This window comes from Ovis aries, chromosome 24 (genome assembly GCF_016772045.2).
Source record: "Ovis aries strain OAR_USU_Benz2616 breed Rambouillet chromosome 24, ARS-UI_Ramb_v3.0, whole genome shotgun sequence".
In the NCBI taxonomy this organism is placed as follows: Eukaryota; Metazoa; Chordata; class Mammalia; order Artiodactyla; family Bovidae; genus Ovis; species Ovis aries.
In genome coordinates, this window is record NC_056077.1 from 38,963,608 (window position 1) to 38,987,271 (window position 23,664).

General features: G+C 45.4%; 1 protein-coding gene across 2 annotated transcripts; it reads left to right on the forward strand.

Annotated features, from left to right (window-relative positions):
* Positions 1–679: 679 nt before the first annotated feature.
* RBAK (RB associated KRAB zinc finger) lies at positions 680–14,460 on the forward strand. Of its 2 annotated transcripts, XM_027961441.3 has the most exons (5): positions 680–1,155; positions 2,170–2,227; positions 7,845–7,971; positions 8,239–8,334; positions 8,500–14,460. In XM_027961441.3, exons 2-5 carry the CDS (start codon positions 2,213–2,215, stop codon positions 10,401–10,403), a joined length of 2,142 nt encoding a protein of 713 aa, XP_027817242.1. In that variant the 5' UTR covers positions 680–1,155; positions 2,170–2,212; the 3' UTR covers positions 10,404–14,460. The 2 variants fall into 2 exon arrangements, with proteins under 2 accessions (XP_027817242.1, XP_027817241.1); XM_027961440.2 differs by lacking the exon at positions 680–1,155 and having other exon boundaries at positions 2,202–7,971.
* Positions 14,461–23,664: the final 9,204 nt, after the last annotated feature.

Genomic DNA, 23,664 nt, shown 5'->3' on the forward strand with positions numbered 1-23,664 from the left:
CTCTATTATTGCTAAGCTCTGTTTATTAATACTTTAATTAGATATTTCACAAACGATCAGAAGCAGACATGATAAACCCCTTTCCCTTATTTACCCCAGTTGTCTGTGAACACTGATTCTAAGACTTGAAACACTCAAGGTAAGGAAAATATTATGGCTTTGTGGTAAAGAATCTCCCTGCCAATACAAGAGACGTGGATTCAATTCTTGGGTTGGGGAAGACCCTCTGGAGGAGGAAATGGCAACCCATTGCAGTATTCTTGCCTGGAAAATTCCATGGACAGAGGAACCTGTCAGGCTACAGTCCATGGGGTCGCGAAGTTTCGGACACGACTGAACGACTGAGCACGCACAAGGAAAATAATTAGGACACCAGGACATAAAAGGCAAGATGCCTGAAAAAGCGGTGACATTACAGACATTGACTTAAATTAAAAGGAAATTTGATTCCCACGTCCAAGAGGCCCATCCCCACAACACAGCACCTCTTCATAACCTGATGAGGTGAAGACACTTAAGACGTTCCCTTAACTTCCTGGGGCGTGGAGACTTCTGGGAAATAGAGTCCTGGTATTTGCCCGGTGCCCGGAGGCGGGCTTTGGCAGGCGGACTTCCGGCGTCCTCCAGCGCTGGAGCGTCTCGTCCGGTGTGCGTGTTCGCGCACGCGTACCGCCTCGGCGCCTCTGTCGCTTCCTGTCGCTGCCCGGGTCACCACTCACCCTCGTTCCCAGGCTCTGGCCTCCGGCAGGCGGGCATTCCGGGGCCTGCGGGGCTGGAACGCCGTCCGGCCGGGCCGGCGTCCAGAGGACGCGGGCTGTGCGCGCGAGCGTTCTCGCGGGCCGGGCGGAGGCTGGAGCCGAGACCCTCAAGCTCGAGCCACGGAGCCCTCGGGCTGGGTCGGAGAGGCCGGACAGGTGGCGGCGGCGGCTAAGGAGCGGCGGGGCTCGGGCCCGATCGTCTGCTGCGCACTGAACTGTGAAGCCCTGGGAGGGACGTTGGCCTGAGGGGAGCTCGTCCCGTAGGCCCAAAGCCATCTCCTCGCCCGCAGCGGCCTCGGGAGGCGGAGAGGAAGGACTCGGGGAGAGGAGCGCGCCGGAGCAGTAGCCCCCGGCTGGAGCCTGGGGAACCCGGGGCCGGTCAGCGAGTCCCGACGAGGTAGGTGGTGCGTCTGCGGTCTCCAGGCGGCTGTTGATCCTGCGTCCCTCGGAGAGCAGGGCTTGGGGAGCCCGCTCCGGACCCCACGAGAGAGCGACTGAGATTTGACCGCTTTGCGGAGGTCTAGGGGCCGGGCTAGAGGGCAGGGCCGGCTGCTCCCAGCCGGGGATTGGGCTTCCCCGGGGCCTGTGAGTTCTGGGTGTCCTGGGGCAGTGGGGGCCCCAGGCTTGGCCCGGACGTACCGCGTCCACCCCTCCCTCCATCCCTGGCTCCCCTCCTCTTTCTCTCGCCTTTTTGGGATCTTGCACGTGTCTCAAGACTCATCAGCACTTGGTTCTGTAATCTAAGCCTCCGGTGACACGCCACGCCCCCCTCCTCCGTGGGTTCTGCCCGGTGGACTCGCACCGTGTAGTTAGTGCGGGATGAGTCTTCGAGGCGTCTGTCCCGCTGCCTCAGTTGAGGAAGGAGGTGACTGGGCCTGAGAAGGGAGGTGACTTGTCCCAGGTCATTGGGTCTGCAGGTGGGATTATTAGCAAGATCAGATTTGTGGGGCAAATGCTCTCTCCGACTGTATTGCAGCTTTCTTAATTTCAAAACAAAACAAAACAAAAACTCTTTGCAGTGGTAACCTGGTTGAGTCAGATCATTTATAATGCCATGCCTTGATGCTTATTTATCTCACTTTTGAGAGCTTCACATTCTCCATTTCCATGGAATCTTTGATTTTAATCAGTTTAAAGAGATAATGGAGTATTTAAACAGTGCCGCAGGGAGGGGTTTTGTTTTTTGTGGTGTTTTTTTGCACTTTTTATTTAATGCTGGCAAACTGTTTGAAAAGTGAGTCAGTGTTTATATTCACGAGTGAGAGTAACCTGATGTTGTTGGAGTTACAGGGGTTCAGATGTGTGTTTCTCCTGTAGGACCCCTTTAGCCTCTTCTGAACGTTTCCAGGAGGTTCCTGCCTAGGTAGGCCAGGTTACTCACGGCTTCAACTAATTGCTTCCCTTCCTCTAGGTACACGGGTTCACAGTCTAGCTTTTTCCAAGAGCAGCAGAAAATGAATGAATCCCAGGTGAGTTTTCCTGTCTGTTTATATATACTCTCGCTTGGTTTTGTAATGCCTTTAAGGAAGTATATAAGGATCCACACTTTTTAAATGGGCTGGTAGAAATAAATAAAAGAGACTGTCATGTAGAATACACGTTACAGGGACAAATTGGCATCTAGATTCTGTTTAGTTCACATGTAAAAGTAGCGTGATGCTTTAGGACTCCTGGAATCCAGCTGCAAATATGATCGATTTTATAGAAAAAGGAAAATACCATCCATCCCTTATGTGGTTTATGTTGACTACAAGGAGAAACCATTTCTTGGAGAATTTCATGTGCGCATGAGAAGAGTGCCTGTTGTGCTCTCAGAGTGTTCTGTGAATATCCTTCACATCAAGTTGTTAGTGTTGTTCAGGTATACTGTGTCCTTTCTGAGCTGCCAATTTTCCCATCGATCATGAGCGAGGGCTGTTGAAATCTGTGGTTGTGGTTTGCTTGTCGTTGCAGTTCTGTCAGTTTTTGCTTCATGAATTTCATTGCTAAGTCACTTCAGTCGTGTCCGATTCTGTGCGGCCCTATAGACGGCAGCCCACCAGGCTCCCCCGTCCCTGGGATTCTCCAGGCAAGAACACTGGAGTGGGTTGCCATTTCCTTCTCCAGTGCATGAAAGCGAAAGGTGAAAGTGAAGTCGCTCAGTCATGTCCGACTTAGCGACCCCATGGACTGCAGCCTACCAGGCTTCTCCATCCATGGGATTCTCCAGGCAAGAGTACTGGAGTGGGGTGCCATTGCCTTCTCCACATGAATTTCATTAAAAGATACCTGAACATTTAAGATTGTTATGTCCTCTTGATTAATTAGCCACTTTGTCATTGTTCAGTGACCTCCCATCCTGGTAAGAATGTATGCTGTGAAATGGAATCTCTGATATTTGTAAATCCACTCCAGTTTTCTTTTGAGTCATGCGATGTGCAATATCTTATTCTGTCCTTTAAGTTTTAACCTATTTTCACCTTTATATGCAAAATATAGCATTTGAAGACAGCATATAGTTGGGCCTTGTTTTTTATCCAATTTGAGAATTCTATTAATTGGGGTGTTTAGGCTATTTGCATATAATGTAAGTATTAATACAGCCAGTTAGGTTATAAGGTTATAGTCTCGTGTCTTTATTTTCTGTTCATCCCATCTTCTTTGTCTTCCTTCCTTTGAACTGACTTTTTTAATGATTCCATTTTATACCCTTTGTTGGGTTGTTAGAACACTTGTTATTTTACTGGATACTTTAGGGTTTATAACATATAACTTTATCATAGTTTATATTCAAGTTATATACTATTTCACTTAGAGTATAAGAAGCTGCAGTTCCATCTCTCCCATCTTGGTCTTTACACTGTTGCATTTTATTTTTGCAGGTCATACCAATCCCATAATACATTGTTGTTTTTAATTAGTTATCTTTAAAAGAGTTTTAAGTGATGAGAGAAAAGGCATAGTTCCCATTTCTGGTGCTTCTTTGTTTTCGTCCACATTTTTATCTGCTGTCATTTTCCTTCTGCCTGGGGGCTTTCTTTAATATCTCTTCTAGACCATACCATACTGTTAGTTGCTCAGTCATGTCCAACTCTAGGAGACCTCAGGGAATGTATCTCACTGGGATCCTCTGTCCATGGACTTCTCCAGGCAACAATGCCGGAGTGGGTGGCCATTCCCTTCTTCAAGGGAACTTTCTGACCCAGGGATCAAATCCAGGTCTCCTGCATTGCAGGTAGACTCTGTACTTTCTGAACCACCAGGAAGCCCTGTATTTCTTCTAGTTGTTATTGAATTCTTTTAGCTCTTGTATGTCTGAAAATGTCTTTATTTTACCTTCCCTTTTAAAGGAATCATTGCTGCTATTGTTTTTTCCTCCAGTGTCTTGTTTACATGGTTTCCACCAGAAATCTGATGTTATCCTTATCTTTGTTCTTCTGTATATAAAATCTTTTTTTTCCCTTCTCCTCTTGCTGTGTTTATTCTCTTTATCACTGGTTTTTAGCCATTGGATTGTGATGTGTCTTGGTAAAGGCACATCTCATTTTATGCCTCACAGCCTGTCCAAGAACAAAGAGAATCATTCCATTCATTCTCTTTCAGGAATGTTTTTAAGTTTTTCTAGTATAGATTTTGTACATTTCTGTTGCTGTTGTAAACTGCATGTATGCCCGAATTACATCTTTTTCCTTTTTATGTAGTGAGAGCTATTGCTTTTATGTGTGTTAACTATAAATTCTGTTACCTAAAGAGTTCCTTTTACTGATTTAGTTCCATTGTTGATTTTGAGTTTTCTAGGTATAATATATTATCTGTTAATAGAAATACTTTTACTGACCTTTTGTTAGGCCTGTAATTGTTTTCTCTAATTGGAGATGATGAGTGTTTTGCCTTGTTTGTAATCTTAGTGTAATCTTAGTGAGAATGTGTCTGTTGCTTCCCCCATTAAATTAGTCCTGACTGTAGAACTCAGAGAACTGAAGCATAAATATGTGTTTGTAAACTTAAAGTGTATCCATGTGGTTGTATGTGTATGTATCACACATACTGTGCATGGTAGGGTATGAGTATGTATAGACACATGGCTTCTCTGATGGCTCAGTGGTAAAGAACCTGCCTGCCAACTCAGGAGATTCGGGTTCAACATGAGTTGGGAAGATCCCCTGGAGAAGGAATTGGCAACCCACTCCAGTATTCTTGCCTGGGAAATCCCATGGACAGAGGAGCCGATGGGTTACAGTCCATGGGTTCACAAAAGACCCACACAACTTAGCAACTGAACAACACCACCACATACACGTATTCATCTTAGTGAACTTTCCATCAGTTCCTATTTTCTTGAGGGTCTTTTTAAAAAAAAAAAAATTAGGATGCATTTGAATATTTTCAGAGGTCTTTTCAGCATCTCTGGAATTCTGACACTTTTCCTTTTAGCTGTATTATAATGGCAGATTGTATTAATGAATTTCCAAATATTAAACCAGATGGTATGCTTAGAAAATGTCTCATTTTTGTTTTTTTTTTTTTTCCTGATTGCTCAGTCTTCTAACCCCTGCCACTTCTTGTCTTCCAAACTAAATTAACCCAGAAGATTTTTACTTCCTATGTGCGTGCTCAGTCAGGTCCAACTGTTTGAGCCCCTTTGGACAGTAGCCTGCCAGGCTCCTCTGTCCATGGGATTTTTCAGGCAAGAAATATTGGAGTGGGCTAGAGTTAAACCAGGGTAACTAGTGTTTGTTTTTTAATATATATTTAATTTTAGGATTTTTTTTTTCTGATCGTAAAATTTTAGAAATTTTATCCGAATATTTCTTAATCTATATTTCCCCCAGTGTTGTTCTTTGCAGATTATATGGCCCCTTTTAAGGATGTTTTATTTTATTTTGTTTGTTTATTTTTATGATCTTTGAGGAATATCTGATGATTTTTCATTGTTCATCCTCTATAATCTCTTTCTGAAAATGTTGGATCTGACTTTCATACCTATGATTTTTCTTTCATCATTCCAATTTCTTGTTTTCAGAGAAATTTTCTAAGTTATATATTCTGTGTCCCATTTGATAATCAAGCTTCTTACTCCAGGATTTTTTTTTTTAATTCCACAATCCAGTCTTCAATTTCTAAGTATTTCCAGTTGCTGTTTCTTAGCAGAATGTTCTCATTTTCTGGAAGCAATATTCTGCTTAATTTATTATAAAATATGTCATGTGAGTTGTTTTCCTTTATAAATTTGGTTTCATCATTGTTGAGTTGTTTATCCTGATGTTTATTTTTTATTTATGTTGTTTTCCTCAGCTGACAATTCTTGATTTTTTAAAATTTCATCTTTTGAGAAAATAATTTCTAATCAGTGATGGCTCAGTGGTAAAGTCCACCTACCAGTGCACGAGACATGGGTTTGATCCCTGGATTATGAAGATCCTCTGGAAAGGAAATGGCAGCATGTTCCAGTATTCTTGCCTAGGAAACCCCATGGACACTGGAGCCTGGTGGGCTACAGTCCATGGGGTCCCAAAAGAGCTGGACACAACTTAACAACTAAACAGTAACAACATTGTGAGCACACTTAACCAGTGACCACACCTCATTCCTCTTTCCTTCAGGGAGGGGGTGGCTGCAGAGCTGTTGAAGGGAATGGGTGAGGGTGTGTCCTTAGGCATCACTGCATTTTCTCCTCCACATTTTTTATTGTGGGAAAATACACATAACAAAATTTAGTATGGTATCCGTTTCTAAGTATACAGGATAGTGGTCTTAAGAACATTCATGTTGTTGTGCAGTCATCACCACTCTCCATCTCCATCTGTTTCTCATCTTTCAAAACTGAAACTCTGTACCCATTGAACACTGACTCCCCATTCCCCTTCCCCAGCCCCTGGCAATCACCATTTTCTCTCTCTAGGATTTTGACTACTTTGAATAGCTCATCTAAGTGGAATTATGCAGTATTTGTCCTTTTGTGACTGACTTATTTCACTCAGCATAATATCCTTAAAGGTCATCCATGTGGTACCATGTGTCAGAATTTCCTGCCTTTTTCAAGCTGAATCACATTCCATTGTGTGTATTATCACATTTTGCTTAACCATTCATCCATCAATGGATGGTTATTTCTGTGTTTTAGTATTTTTTTTTCCTCCCATGCTTTTAGTTTTTGTAAATAATGTTGCTATGAACCTGGGTGTACAGTATCTCTTCAAGGCCTTGCTTTCATATTTTTTTGAAGGGTGGAGACCCAGAAGTGGAATTGCTGAATTATGTGTTAATTCTGTTTTTCATTTTTGGGGGAGCCACCATGCTGTTTTCCATAGTAGCTGCACCATTTTACTTTACCACTAACAATGCATAAAGGTTCCACTTTCGCCACCTCTTGTGAGTTATAGAGGATTCCTGAGATTCAGAGGATTTCCCCTGAACTCAGCTGAACCTGCAAAGCCTTGTCTGCCAACATATAATTAAAATGGTTCACTTCTCTCTTGGTAGACCACTCTCCACCTTGTATGTGTCACTCTAATAATTCCTCGAGCAGTCACTCAAGTAACACATTTTATTGCTCCCAGAATGAGATGCTTGAGATATCATTTGAAGGCAGTAAAAAATTTAGCCAAGCAGATGGCTCCAAGTAACTGGTGAGAACAGAGGGGCCAGAGGGTGAAAGCACAGAACCAGGATGGCTGACTGCTGGGCTGCACGAGCATGAAGAGGTGGCAGGCAGAGGCCTTGCCCGTAGAGGCCACTGAAAGGAATGATGGAGTGGAATGCATGTGTTCACGGACCCAGTGCCTCCCAATGGGCTGTAAGCTTTTTTGAGCCGGAGTGGGGTTTCACCTTCCTTCATCCTCTGATAGAGAACTCAGATACTTTAAACACAAAGTTAGAGCTCTTTTTCATTTCTTTTGGTTTGAGAGTTTTTTGGAAGTTTTGTTTTTTGACACATTAAAGAACTCAAAGGTAGTGTGTTTCTAACATGGCTTGTTTTCCTCTCAACATCTGTTAACACAAATGAGGCTTTCAGTCTTCACAGTTACTTTTCCCAGTGAGCTGGGGAGCTCCTGTCCTTGTGTGTCAGGTTCATGTCACCCAGTTCCCATCATGGTGCCATTACAGGGGTCAGTATCGTTCAGGGATGTGGCTGTGGACTTCACCCAGGAGGAGTGGCAGCAGTTGGACCCTGAGGAGAAGATGACCTACAGGGACGTGATGCTGGAGAACTACAGCCACCTTGTCTCTGTGGGTGAGGAGAACTGCTTTCTGAGTTGCTGCTCTGTGGGGGCTTCCAGTTTAAGGACTTTATGCTTGACTTTGAGGAAATCAATAAAACCATTTAATTCCTTTTGTGCACCAGTTAGAGTAATTTATATCTTTGCTTCTCCATTGAAAGGCTCTAGTTTTGATTAAGTGCAAAAATAGATACTTTATTCTGCAGCTCCTGAGGCAGCAGCTTCTGTTTAGGGACCCAGAACCCAGCAGCTGGTCCATGTTGGCTCTTTCTCATTCACAGGTTATGACAGCACCAAACCCAACGTGATCATCAAGTTGGAGCAAGGAGAAGAGCCATGGGTAGTAGACAGCAAGTTCCTACAGCAGCAGCATTCAGGTGAGGTGGTGGGATGTGATGTTTGTAAATGGTCACTTGGTTTTATGTGTGGAGATTGACCCTAAAGCTAGAGTCAAGCCTGCAGTAGGCCCTTGAGTACTGCTCTCATCCTATAATTTGGTGTGTTCGGATTCACAAGATTTGTTTATTTTTATTCTCTTTTAGAAAAAGTCTGGAAAGTTGGTGACCTGATAGAGAGAATCCAAGAAAATGAAGATGAATGTTCAAGGCAAGCTGTTTCTATCAGCAGCAGAACCCTGACCAAGGAGAGAGAGGATGTGTTTGATAAAACATATAACGTGGAAACAAGTCTTGCTCCTTTAAATCTAATGTCTTATAATTGTGTCTCATGTGGGAAGACTTTGGAATCTACTTCAGAATTAATTATTAGTGATGGAAGCTATGCAAGAAAGAAACCCGATGAGTGTAATGAATGTGGGAAAACATATGGAGAGAAACTGTATGAATTTCATCAAAATGGGGAAGCCTGTTCTCAAAATGAAGAAAGTATTCAGAGAATTAGTATTTTGGAGAAACCCTTTGAATATAATGGATGCACAGAAGCCTTAGACAATGAAGCCGTTTTCGTTACTCATAAGAGCACTTATATGGGGGAGAAGTGCTATGAGTGGAATGATTCTAGACCTGACTTCATCCAGATGTCAAATTTTAATATATACCAGAGATCGCAGATGGACTTGAAGCCCTTTGAATGCAGTGAGTGTGGAAAATCCTTCTGCAAAAAGTCAAAATTCATTATACATCAGAGGGCTCACACAGGAGAGAAACCTTATGCATGTAACGTATGTGGGAAATCCTTCAGCCAAAAAGGAACCCTCACCGTGCATCGGAGATCACATTTAGAGGAGAAACCGTATAAATGCAATGAGTGTGGGAAAACCTTCTGTCAAAAGTTGCACCTCACACAACACCTGAGGACTCATTCAGGAGAGAAGCCCTATGAATGTAATGAGTGTGGGAAAACCTTCTGCCAAAAGACACATCTCACCCTACACCAGAGAAACCATTCAGGAGAAAGACCCTATCCATGTAGTGAATGCGGAAAATCCTTCTCCCGCAAGTCAGCTCTTAGCGACCACCAGAGAACCCACACAGGAGAGAAGCTTTACAAATGCAATGAATGTGGGAAATCCTACTACCGGAAATCCACCCTCATCACACACCAGAGAACACACACAGGAGAGAAGCCCTACCAGTGCAGTGAGTGTGGGAAGTTTTTCTCTCGGGTATCATACCTCACTATCCATTACAGGAGTCACTTAGAAGAGAAGCCCTATGAATGTAATGAATGCGGGAAAACCTTCAACCTCAACTCAGCCTTTATCAGACATAGGAAAGTACACACAGATGAGAAGCCCCATGAATGCAGTGAGTGCGGGAAGCTCTCACACCTCACCAGCCTTCACACAACTCATCTAGGAGAGAAGCCCTATGAATGTAGTGAGTGTGGGAAAACCTTCCTTGAAAACTCAGCTTTCGATGGGCATCAGCCGCTTCCCACAGGGGAGAAGTCATATGAATGTAACATATGCGGGAAGGTGTTCTCTGAGCTGTCGTACTACACCATACATTATAGGAGTCATTCAGAAGAGAAACCCTACGGGTGTAACGAGTGTGGGAAAACCTTCTCCCATAACTCGTCCCTCTTCCGACACCAGAGAGTCCACACAGGAGAGAAGCCTTACGAGTGTTACGAGTGTGGGAAGTTCTTCTCTCAGAAGTCTTATCTAACAATACATCACAGGATCCACTCGGGAGAGAAACCCTATGAATGTAGCAAGTGCGGGAAAGTCTTCTCTCGGATGTCAAACCTCACTGTGCACTACAGAAGCCATTCGGGAGAGAAGCCCTACGAATGTAATGAATGTGGGAAAGTCTTCTCTCAGAAGTCATACCTCACTGTGCATTACAGGACTCATTCAGGAGAGAAGCCGTATGAATGTAGTGAGTGTGGGAAAAAATTCCACCACAGGTCGGCCTTCAACAGCCATCAGAGAATTCACAGGAGAGGGACCTTGAATGTACTTGACATGGGAAGTCTCCTCTGAAGTTAGTTCTCATTCTAGAAAATCCTCTGCACATAATGGATGTGGAAAGTTCAGCTGAGAGTCAGATACCACTGTCTGAGAGTTCCTGTTTCTGAATGAGGAAAAGCGTTTAGGCATTGGGTTGATTCTAACCTGAATTTTCACAAAGACCAATCCCTAAAAACACAAGAAGCAAAGCTTTCAGCAACTCATTGGACAACTAGACAGTTTATACAAGAGTAAAACTCTATAAATATTTAATATTTATTTTGGATTCCAATTGTATTTACATATCAGGGAGTCATACTGAGGCAAAATCTGTTGAAGTGATGAATGTGGAAAATACATTGTCTTGGCAGTTGTTATACTAAAAGCCATATTTCTGACATAAAATCTAATGTTTATAGAAACAGTATCAGAAGCTATCAGCTCTGAATAAACTTTCATTGCAGAAAATGAACTTTTAAAATATTCTGGAGTTGATAATGAGGACTCTAGCATTAAAAATGTACATGGCAGTTTCTCTCACATTTCCAAAATGTTAATTCTATGCAACCCTATGGAAGTTTGGATTTCAATAATTTGTGAAAAGGCAGTATTCTTATTTGAATATTAAGCTGGCAAAATGTGCTAATGTAGGCATATTGTTGTTGAGGTGTTTCACAGGTACTAAATAGTTAAAATTCATAATTCTTTTGAGGCATTTTCAAATGGGCTTTTAGTGAGTACTACAAAGGAGCCAGTGACTTTTGTACAGTTTCCAACTGCACTGGAGCAAAAAAGACGTAAAAATACTATTTTCATAAACCGTGCATAGATCACTTGGAATCTAGTCTGTTTGGTGAAGGACAGCTATACTGGTCACACTCTAAAATACGCCCGTCTCTCCTGCCACTCTTGTTTTTTAACCCACAGGTTAGAGTGTGCAGTTTGCCACTATGATGTAATCCAGAAAATCTGCCTGTGCTTTTATTTGATGTGAATCTGGTGTCATTACTTTCTGTACTGACTTTTATTCCAGAATTTTGAAAACAAATTGATGCAACTTTCTAGCAGTCATTTTTGGTTGATTAATGCAGCGTCCCTTCTCCCCTCTTTACTCACTGGAAGAAGTTAGGTATCTACTATTACTTCACATGACACAGAGGGTGAATCCTGAGTGATCTAAACCAGTCATGATAATTTCATTCTGATTATTGGTAACTTGTTTATAGTGGTCACGTGACTGAATTCTGGGCTAACATAACAGAAATAGTTCTGGAAAAAAGATAACGAGTGATCAAATGGGTCTTAATCCAGGAATGTGAGGATATGTTAATTTTTTTAAAAAATCACTGTAATTAATCACGTTGAAGAAAAGTAACCTAGTATGCAGGAGACTCATGAAATTAGCATTCATTTGTGTTCTTAACAAACCACATATAGAAAAGAATTTCCTTTATTGGATAAAGAATATCTTCTGCTACAACAAACAGCATATTTTGAATGGTGAAATATTGGAACTTTTCTCCCAAGATGATTTAAAAAAAAAAAAAAAGTGGTATCTGCTGTCCCTGGTTTTATTCATTATTGTGCAGAAAGACCTAGCCAGGGAAGCAAGGGAAGCAAAAGAATGAAAAGGCATAAGGATTACAAGTAAAACTTGTTTGTACATGGAAAATTCTAGGGAATATTCAGGTAATTAAAATTGAGTGAATTGAGCAGAATCCCTGCAAACAAGGTCATTATGCAAAAATTGGTTTTTTAATATACCAGCAACAAACAAAATGAAAAGTTTAAAGCAATACCACTTACAGTAATAACAGAAATCCTTAAGTGCCTGAGGGGGGAAATTATCTAACTGTATTTTCAAGAATTGGGTCCAGAAAAAAAAAAATTCCAGAAGATTCAGTGGGATATAACTTGTTCATTGTTTCCAGGACAATCTTAACACATTATTGACTGGAGACTTATTAATGCCACAGGCTTTAGTTTCTGCAAAAATCCCCTGGTCAATGATGTGTTAAAAAGATGTCAGTTTTCCCCAAGTTAATTCATATATTCAGTGTGACCCTAAAATGCTAGCATTTTTTAATGGAAATGAATTCTCAAATTCATGTGAAAAATGTAAAGACCAGTAACAGTCAAAGCTATCTTCTAGAACAGATAGAAGTAGTGCCAGATATCAAGAGCTGTTAGAAAGCCATAGGAATTACGTTCCTGTGGTATTGGCACAAAGATGAACAAATTGATCGGTGAAACTATAATAGAGATTCCAGAAAATCCGTACATAATTCAGTCGTTTTTGGCAAAGGTGATAATGTGTTGTAATGTGGGGAAGGCTATTGTTTCCAATAAATGGTTTATCGATTAAATTTTATAATTTAATAGAAAATAGACCAGTTGAAATGCAGTCACAGATTAAGTATGAAATGTAAAATAATAAAACTTTGCAATTCCAATACCTGGCAGCAGAATCTAGTGTAGAAGAATGCATGGTAGATGATCAGATCGTATTTGGGACTTCGTGGGCGACACAGTTTCCTTTACAACTACTCAAACATTGAACAGAGATGTCCCAGTAAGACTATTTGCAGACACTGGTGGAGGTCTGGATTTGGCCAGCAGGCTGTAGTTACTGACCCCTGATCTAAAATTAAAAGAACTCCTACAGATCCACGAGAAAAAAGAAATGGGTGAAAGACTTGGACATCACAAAAGAGACTATCTGCACTGAGAATAAACACATGAAAAGGTATGTTACATTTGCTAGTAATCTGGAGAAGTGAAGTCGCTTCAGTTGTGTCCGACTCTTTGCAACCCCATGGACTGAAGCCTGCCAGGCTCCTCCATCCATGGGATTTTTCAGACAAGAATACTGGAGTGGGTTGCTATTTCTTCAGGGGAGCTTCCTGACCCAGGGATTGAACCTGGTTCTCCTGCATTGCAGGCAGACTCTACCATCTGGGTCACCAGGGAATTCCTAATCTGGAGAAGGCAGATTTAAAACCCCATGTGGCACTGCTGCCCACCTCTGAAGTGGTTAAAATGAAAAGCATAAAAAAGCATCAAGCTCTGACAAGGATGTAACAGAAACCCATCTACACTGCTGGTGCTGTAGCCCACTAATAGAACCATTTGAGAAAGCTGGCACTTGGAGCCAAACCTGTGTGTCTACCCTTTTAACCCAAGCCTAGCAGTCATGCACGTGTCCACTGTACATGTAGATGTCCACCAAAGGACGTGTCCTGGAATGTTCATGGCATAAAACTGTGGAAAACAACTCTGAAGACACCTGTGCAATAGAACCTTAAATGTCAGGGGTGTTTCCACCGGAAAACACTGTAAAGCAAAGAGAAAAATGAAAGCTGCTCAGTCATGTCCAACTCTTTGTGACCCCATGGACTATACAGTCCATGGAATTCTCCAGGCCAGAATACTGGAGTGGGTAGCCTTTCCCTTCTCCAGGGACCAAGGAGAATGAGCAACAAGCACAGGTAATAACAGTTTCACATCTAATGCTGAGTGAAGGAATTCAGACACAAAAGCAAACAGACTATGATCCCATCCATATAAAGTATAAGAACAGGCAAAACTTGTCTATGCAGTTAGAAATCAGGATAGCAGTCAGCTTCAGCAAAGGCTTGTGAGGAGTATTTATCTGGTGCTGGTGATAATTGGTTTGTAAATCGGTGCTGACTATCTGAGTGTTCAGTGCACTCAAGATACGTGTGTTTTTCTGCATGTATATTACACTTCCATAAAACATTTTTAAAAGTCAAAGACGTCTACCATTTTTGTTGCTCAGCCTTTTAGCCGTATTTTTTTCTAGATGTACATGAATATGCTGCATAACAGGAACTAAATGGTAGATTTTGCATAACCGTGCAGGAAATACTCTTAGTTTTAAGGGCCACTACTAAGATTTCCTACATTGTGACCTTAAAGCTTAGTATAATGTATATCTTCAGTAAATATTTGGAAAGGAACAGGACTACTACATACATTGTCATGCTCCCCTTTGGCATACGTAAGTGGGGTCTGGAACATACAAATAGGTTTGGACCACCTCTTCAATAAACTGATGTGTGTAAGCCTTTCCAGTTTTCTCAGGTGAAGTATTTTTTATATTAATTTGGGGTGCATCTTAACCATCACCTTGTCACAGAGGTGGCCTTTCTTTGAGGTAAAATACAGTGGTGAGTTTGATGTGATGAAAAATTTAAGTTTTCAGGTTATCCTTTCAACGAACGTAAAATACACAGTTAACAGTGCAAATGTTACTAACTGAAGGATATAGCTAAGACCTTGCAGCATAAAATGTAAAAACCCTCAGCATGGGAGGTGGGGGAAGTTGGCTGGGAGTATGGCACAGCAATGAAGAATTAGGACATTAGATGGAGTGAGGGAAGTCGCTCGGTGTGTCCAACTGTTTGCTACCCCGTAGGCTGTAGCCTACCAGGCTCCTCCATCCATGGGATTTTCCAGGCAAGAGTACTGGAGTGGGTTGCCATTTCCTTCTCCAGGGGATCTTTTCCACCCAGGGATCAAACCTAGGTCTTCCGCATTGCAGGATGGAGTGCGCTGTGTATTATTTGTGCCTTGCTTGCTGGTGGAGGCGTGACCAAGGAGTTAGGTGTGACCCTCACATTGGCTCACTGTTCACTCTGTCTCCTGGGCTCAAGCACTAGGTATGTGGTCAAGCTAGGTCACGCCCACCCCTTGCATCGTAAGCCCACTTCATATATTAACCCGTGTTCAACTTGGAGCCCGTTAACTCCAGGTTTTATCTCTGAATTCTCTTTTTAAGTAGGTCAAAAGACCTTAATACAAGACCACTTACCCCTGAGGGCAAAAATTCACCAGCGGATCCTTGTTCCATCCCAAATTATGTCCAGGTTTGTTATCCAACCACCTGAGCCGTTTAGAGGGAACACATGATATGTGGTGATGATAATGTCACAGGTTTCCCTAGTTATATGAGGGCCATAAGGGAAAAAGATGACTCCCCGGTCACCACAGGTAATCACAACAAAAAATAAACTCCGGTTCATACTGAAGAACTCAAAACCGTTATAGTTCCTTCCAGACTGGTGAACGGCCATTGAATCGCTGACTTGTGAGCAAAGGGTGTGGAGTGGGAACAGAGACAGTACAGCTGTGCCTTCGACGATACAGTAACAGGAAACAGATTTAATCTCATGCTAAACAACCGAAAAATTGGACACTACAGATGAAACCAGGGCTTCCGGAGTTGGGCCGTGGCTTTGCCCTGGGGGCGTGGCATTCATAACAAGTTGGGGTTGGGCGTAACAGTCGAGGGGCGGGGCCAGGCGGGGGCGTGGTCAGCAGTGGAGCTCGGCCTGGGCTCAGAGGCGCCTCGGCCCCGCCGGCGAGAACCGCACAGGCCTGTGGGCCAGAGAGTGACAGAGCTGTGAGTGAGGCGCCAGGCCCGCGGAAGCGGGGAGACAAAGGGCGGGGGCTCTGACCACCCACCTCTCGCCCACTCCTAGCCGCCCCGCCTGCCCGGCCATGCGGTGCGCGCTGCTCCTGCTGCTGCTGCTCCTCCCGGCTGCCCCCGGCCCCGCTGCCACTGCCGCTCCCATCCCGGAAACCAAAACCCAGGAGAGCCTGCAGCAGAGCCTCCTCCAAGGTCACAACAGCCTCTCACTGGGGGTTGGGGAGAGGAGGACAGGGAAGAGGGGCGGAGGCAGACAGCAAGGGTGGGAGCCAGAGGGACACCAAGAAGGGAGAGACATAGACATGACATACAGGGAGGGGGCCTGAGGGACAGAGGCGATTGGGCAGGACAGATGAGGGGCAGGAATAAAGAGATGATGGGACAGAAGGAAGGTGGGGCAGGGGGCAAGGATGGGTAAGAACAGGGGACAGGATGAGGGTGGACTGGTCCAGCCCTGAGAGTCAAGAGGATGGAGAGACAAGGGGGTGGCAGGGAGCTGGGAACAGGTCTGGAGGGGCATCGGAGATCCAACCCCACACCTGCTCCAAGCCCGGGGGGTCTGCCTGTGGCTTCTCTCCAGGAACTGCCCTGCACAGAGAACCAGGGCACTGGCTGGGGCGGGCACCCTTCCAGCCACACCTGGAGCCTGCTTGTTCTTCCCCAGGTCCCCAAGCTGGAGAAAACAGAGGCCAGCGGGCAGTCGCAAACCACCTCCCTCACTTTGGCTGTCCTCCTGTGGCATGATGTCACTGCCACCGCGGTGCAGCCCTGAAGCCCAGGAGGCAGGACTGGGGCTTATGGGGGGGACCTGGGGCTTCCCCCACCCCAGTGAACACCCCCCAAGACCCACTTCTGAGGCCCCCTTCCCCAGGCTCAGCATCAGGGGCTGGGCGTGGGCATCAGAGCACTGGCAGACATGTACCCTCTCTTGCTTCTTTTTGGATTATTAAAATTGTTTTGAAGTTAAAGTGATGTGTTCATTGACAGCTCTGTTCTTTGGGTCCAGTGGGGGGCACAGGCCATGGGGCTGTCTGGGCCCTGTGGGCAGCAGGAGCCATAACTCCAGCTCTAGGGATCCCAAATATTGTCTGGAGAGACCCCCTATTCCATCCAAGCCAGAGGCGCTGGCCCATAGTGACATCTGCCTTCAGGTGGTCGGAGGGGGAATGCCTGGGCATCAGGAAAAGAGCCAGGGGTGGAGCTGGGGGCCAGAAAGGGCAGAGAGCCTGGGGCTGGCAGAAGAAGGCAAGATGGGGTATAAACTGGCCCAGCAAGGGTAGGGGTGTAGCTTGCACAGGTGGGGTGCACCAGGGGCCTGGAGTGACCATGCCTGATGGAGATTTCGGGCAACAAGAAATGGGTCCCCGGTGGAGCAGGGAAGCCTACAGGAGGTGGGATGGTTGCCGCGCCTGCACTGTGGCCGTGGTGTGACACTGAGTGTCAACAACTGACTGAATAAACCGAACCCTGATTGGTAATGCCAATTTTCTTTTCTTTTTTGGCTGGGCTGTGTGGCATGCAGGATCTTCCCTGACCAGGGATCAAATCTATGTCCCCTAACCACTGGACCACCAGGGAAGTCCTGCCAATTTTTACAGCGTAAATAATCCCACACTGGCCGATCTAAACATACCAATATGACCTGTACATTCTGCTTCTCAGAAAAGACAACTAACTGTCTTCCCCATGAGCCTGCTGGTGCACACAATCAATGATTTTTAGGTCCCTGGCCAGCAGCTCTTCAATGCTGTTGGGCCTTCAGCGATCTATGTTTGCTTTTTTCACTAGAGCGGTAGGTACTTTTTGCTAACCATCAATTCCATTGACCATACTTGGGATGCATGATGCCCAGTTATCTGAGGAGGACAGCCCAAGGATGCTATTATTTTATTTCCAAAAGTGGGTTTCACCATCATGGGTTATAAATTGAAATGTGAAAAAATCTTATGCTGTGGGCAGGACTCCTCTCTCCTTGTTTCCAGAAAGACCTCTCAGGAAGCACAGGATGTTTTCCCACCTCCTTTGCCCCCTGCTCACCTGGACTGGTAAAGAACCCGCCTGTCAATACAAGAGATTTAGGTTCAGTCCCTGGGTCGGGTAGATCCCCTACAGGAGGGCATGGCAACCCACTCCAGGATTCTTGCCTGGAGAATCTCATGGACAGAGGAGCCTGGCGGGCTACAGACCACGGGGTTGCAAAGAGTTGGACACGACTGAGCACACACAGACATACACAGCTAGACTCATAGCATTTGTGAGTTTGAAGCAGCACTGAGTGTGCTGAGCAGACCCGACCCGGTCTCTCCGGGGCCCCCTCTTCTCAGGTCCTTCTTCCCCTCACAGAAGACATCTATCACTATGTCACCTGTGACTGGCAGCCTAGGCTCCAGAGCGGGTCGCCGATCACCCTGGGCAGGAGTGTGTAGGATTCTCGTGGAGAAATGAGCCCACGCGGGAAGGCGGGCTTCCTGGGGCGGAAACCACCGCGGTCCCCCGGGACCTGCGGGCAGCCCTGCCCTCTGGCGGCAGAACTCGGAACTGCACCGCCACCTCGCGTTCATTATGGAATTGTTCCCCCTCTCCCTAGCGAGCTTCTCTAGTGGTTCAAAGGGTAAAGCATCTGCCTGCAGTGCAGGTAGACCTGGGTCCGATCCGTGGGTCAGGAAGACCCTCTGGAGGAGGAAATGGCAACCCACTCCAGTACCTCTGCCCGGAAAATCCCATGAAAGGAGGAGCCCTGTAGGCTACAGTCCATGGGGTCCCAAAGAGTTAGATGTCCTTTTCATTACAGGGGACTGAAGTGCAAAAGTAAGAAGTCAAGAAACACCTGGAGTAACAGGCAAATTTGGACTTGGAATGCAGAATGAAGCAGGGCAAAGACTAATAGAGTTTTGCCAAGAAAATGCACTGGTCATAGCAAACACTCTTTTCCAAAAACACAAGAGAAGACTCTACACATGGACATCACCAGATGGTCAACACCGAAATCAGATTGATTATATTCTTTGCAGCCAAAGATGGAGAAGCTCTATACATTCAACAAAAACAAGACTAGGAGCTGACTGTGGCTCAGATCATGAACTCCTTATTAGCAAATTCAGACTTCAATTGAAGAAAGTAGGGAAAACCGCTAGACCATTCAGGTATGACCTAAATCAAATCCCTTATGATTATACAGTGGAAGTTAGAAATAGATTTAAGGGCCTAGATCTGATAGATAGAGTGCCTGATGAACTATGGAATGAGGTTCGTGACACTGTACAGGAGTCAGGGATCAAGAGCACCCCCATGGAAAAGAAATGCAAAAAAGCAAAATGGCTGTCTGGGAAGGCCTTACAAATAGCGGTGAAAAGAATAGAGGCGAAAATCAAAGGAGAAAAGGAAAGATATAAGCATCTGAATGCAGAGTTCCAGAGAATAGCAAGAAGAGATACGAAAGCCTTCCTCAGCAATCAATGCAAAGAAATAGAGGAAAAGAACAGAATGGGAAAGACTAGAGATCTCTTCAAGAAAATTAGAGATACCAAGGGAACATTTCATGCAAAGATGGGCTCGATAAAGGACAGAAATGGTATGGACCTAACAGAAGCAGAAGATATTAAGAAGAGATGGCAAGAATACACAGAAGAACTGTACAAAAAGATCTTCATGACCCAGACATCCTGGAATGTGAAGTCAAGTGGGCCTTGGAAAGCATTGCTACGAACAAAGCTAGTGGAGGTGATGGAATTCCAGTTGAGCTGTTTCAAATCCTGAAAGATGATGCTGTGAAAGTGCTGCACTCAATATGCCAACAAATTTGGAAAACTCAGCAGTGGCCACAAGACTGGAAAAGGTCAGTTTTCATTCCAATCTCAAAGAAAGGCAATGCCAAAGAATGCTCAAACTACCACACAATTGCACTCATCTCACACGCTAGTAAAGTAATGCTCAAAATTCTCCAAGCCAGGCTTCAGCAATACGTGAACCGTGAACTTTCTGATGTTCAAGCTGGTTTTAGAAAAGGCAGAGGAGCCAGAGATCAAATTGCCAACATCTGCTGGATCATGGAAAAAGCAAGAGAGTTCCAGAAAAACATCTATTTCTGCTTTATTGACTATGCCAAAACCTTTGACTGTGTGGATCACAATAAACTGTGGAAAATTCTTCAAGAGATGGGAATACCAGACCATCTGACCTGCCTCTTGAGAAATCTGTATGCAAGTCAGGAAGCAGCAGTTAGAACTGGACATGGAACAACAGACTGGTTCCAAAAAGGAAAAGGAGTACATCAAGGCTGTATATTGTCACCCTGCTTATTTAACTTATATGCAGAGTACATCATGAGAAACGCTGGGCTGGAAGAAGCACAAGCTGGAATCAAGATTGCCAGGAGAAATATCAATAACCTCAGATATGCAGATGATACCACCCTTATGGCAGAAAGTGAAGAGGAACTAAAAAGCCTCTTGATGAAAGTGAAAGAGGACAGTGAAAAAGTTGGCCTAAAGCTCAACATTCAGAAAACCAAGATCATGGCATCTGGTCCCATCACTTCATGGCAAATAGATGTGGAAACAGTGGAAACAGTGTCAGACTTTATTTTGGGGGGCTCCAAAATCACTGCAGATGGTGATTGCAGCCATGAAATTAAAAGACGCTTACTCCTTGGAAGAAAAGTTATGACCAACCTAGATAGCATATTCAAAAGCAGAGGCATTACTTTGCCAACTAAGGTCCATCTAGTCAAGGCTATGGTTTTTCCTGTGGTCATGTATGGATGTGAGTGTGGGACTGTGAAGAAGGCTGAGCGCTGAAGAATTGATGCTTTTGAACTGTGGTGTTGGAGAAGACTCTTGAGAGTCCCTTGGACTGCAAGGAGATCCAACCAGTCCATTCTGAAGGAGATCAGCCCTGGGATTTCTTTGGAAGGAATGATGCTAAAGCTAAAACTCCAGTACTTTAGCCACCTCATGCGAAGAGTTGACTCATTGGAAAAGACTCTGATGCTGGGAGGGATTGGGGGCAGGAGGAGAAGGGGATGACAGAGGATGAGATGGCTGGATGGCATCACTGACTCGATGGATGTGAGTTTGAGTGAACTCCGGGAGTTGGTGATGGACAGGGAGGCCTGGCTTGCTGCGATTCATGGGGTCGCAAAGAGTCGGACACGACTGAGCGACTGAACTGAACTGAACTGAGCGACTTCACTTTCCCTTTTCACTTTCCCCCTCTCCAGGTGGGCCCCCTCCGTGTTGGGGACCTGGGGACACCCCAGTCGTGAGCATCCTTTGGGCTAACAACCTAATTGATTAAAACAATTACTGCTGTGAATGAAGCAAGGGTCCGAAGGAGGTGGTAAGTGAGGGGCCACTGAAGACCAGGGACGTTCATGAGGTTTGCAAGCTGGCCTCTGGGTTCCAGGGGCTGGAACCTTTGCCCCCGGGACTACTCCGGGCTGGAGAACAGGGATTCTCGCTGGGCTCCCCATGCTGATCTCCTCCTCCTGCCCCCAGGCTCTGAGTGCTGGGCTGTGAGCCCCCTGGTGCTGCGGCCTTTGGGCGGCCCCTGCCCAAGGCCTGGGCTCCTCTCTCCCCAGAAAGGGATCAGGGTTCGGGTAGCAAAGGGTCTTGGGGGAAGTTCTTCGTTTTCCGGATGCACAACAGGCCAAACAGCGAAATGCGAGGCACATAGCAAAGAAAAGTGTTATTATTCACTTCCCCCGGGGAAGAAGAGAACAAATCTCGACCCACCTGCTTGAAGGGGCGGGGCTTGGGATATTTGTGGGATAAAGCTGCGGCGTGAGGATGCACGTGGGGGAAGCTGATTGGAGAGAAGGTAAAGGTGAGATCATCGTAGTACTGCGCAGGCGCGGCTGAGCTTCCGGCTTCCTGGAAGCCGAAGGGCGGCTCCAGCACGTTCTGCAGGTGGAGCTCGTGGCTCTCTGACGTCAGAAGGCACGCTTGCGCGTCCCCACGTGGCGGGTACGTGGGCTCAACCGGTCTTAACCAGTGGCTTCAAGTCCCTGAGAAACAGCTTGGGCAAACATCTTATTGTTTAGGCCGCTTGGAGGATGTTCACGTCTTTCGTAGCAACAGTTAAAGCCAGCTGGATGCTGAAGTCAGGGTACAGTTGATTGTTTCTTAAGCAAGTTATAGTTTAATGGATCTGAAGACTGCCCTCGGTTTCAAAAGGACTGAACCCTCTTCTCCCTGATGCCATAGACCCGCCCCAAGACCGAGATGAAGGCGAGAGTTACAGCCTCAAGACCTGTGCCCAGAAGACCTCTATGTCACCCCCAGGTCAGTCCTCCCTGGAGAGAATTCCAGAGCCCCTGGAAAGGAAGGACTGAGTTGGGGGGTTGAGGGGAGTGGCGGTGTCCCCCTGAGAAGCGTGGGGAAGACTTGGGAGCCCGAGGAGGCCCCGCCAGCTGGAACATGCACAGGTCAGCAGTAAAGCGGAAGGTGAGCGTTGCGGCACAGGCACCTGGCTCCGGTCCTCTCCCGGGATGGTCTCTGCTGAGATTGTAACTGCTTTCCGCTCAAACTTTGGGTCTCCTTTCCCCATCTGCAAAATGGGAACAGGAGTGGCTCCTCCCACAAGAGGCAGATCCCCGTTGTCTTGGGCTGCTGTGTATGATGGGGGTGTGAAGTCTGGGAGCGTGAAGAGGTGTGCTAATCAGCTTTTGTAGATGGTATCATAGATGATTTGGCCTCTACTGATTGTAGGGCTAAACTACCCACCAATTGTGTTCCGGGGTTTGTCCTGAGAGGGCATGATGTCCCACTGGTTTAGAGGGGAGCTTCCAGTAATAAAACCAGTCGATGCCATTGACCTCTCATTGTTATCACTCAGTCATACCTATCAGTTTAATCCCAGATACAATTACTTTATTTTGTTTATTTGTAACAAGATTTTTAAAAATATTTCTTTTTTTTGACTGCTCCAGGTCTTAGTTGCAGCACGTTCAGGATCGCGGAACCTGGGCCCCCTGCTTTGGGAGCGTGGAGTCTTAGCCACTGGACCACCAGGGAAGTTCCCCAGGTACATTTTAAAGCAATGGGATCCTTCCAGGTCTCTGATTTCCGCATCTGGAGGAAATGGCCTCCTCCCCCAAGAACAGCGCAGAGCTCCGCCCTCTGGTGTCAAAGTGTGGAGTTGAGTTTTCCCAGCATCCAGATCTCCACCATGACCCATTCGGCAAAAGCGCTCTGTTGGTCCTCGGGGCTGGGAGGACTATGCTCCCTCACGGATCTGATAAAGTCTCTGGCCCAACGGGATCCACCAAGCGAATATGGAACTTGAGACGGTAATTTGTAGGGACAGATTTCCTTCCAGATGTAATTTGTTTGGCGCAAAGGATGTGATAGAGGAGGCAGGTATATTGTCAGAGTGTTTTTGTATCCTACCAAATTAGGTTGGTAGTCATCCAAGCTAGATTGTCTTAAATTAACATGTTAATTGTAGGTTTTCAGATGGTCTCTGACATATCATGGTTTGATTTACCATTTTCTAACTCTACCGTGATGTGAAAGCAATACACGATCTGCAGAATTTTGATCTTTTCCCGGGCTAGCAATATGCAGCGTGCTACTCTTTCATGATGCTGGGCAGTGGCAGTGAGCCACAGCTCCCAGTCAGCCACGCATTCACAGTCATGATGGTAAATGACCAATACACGTACAACCATCCTGGACACAGACACCGTTCTGGTTTTCACTTTCAGTATAGCATTCAATCAATTATATGAGATACTCAGCATTTATTATAAAATAAGCTTTGTGTTAGATGATTTCACCCAACTGTAGGCTAATGTGAGTGTTCTGAGCGTGTTAAGGTAGGCTCGATTAGGCTGTGAAGTTT

What these genes read in the sequence shown, in the direction of transcription:
- RBAK (XM_027961440.2), top strand. Translation starts at nt 7,740, where the DNA reads ATGAGGCTTTCAGTCTTCACAGTTACTTTTCCCAGTGAGCTGGGGAGC. An exon ending in CAGCCACCTTGTCTCTGTGG is followed by an intron (nt 7,972 to 8,238) that starts GTGAGGAGAACT and finishes TCTCATTCACAG; the next exon opens with GTTATGACAGCACCAAACCC. An exon ending in CCTACAGCAGCAGCATTCAG is followed by an intron (nt 8,335 to 8,499) that starts GTGAGGTGGTGG and finishes ATTCTCTTTTAG; the next exon opens with AAAAAGTCTGGAAAGTTGGT.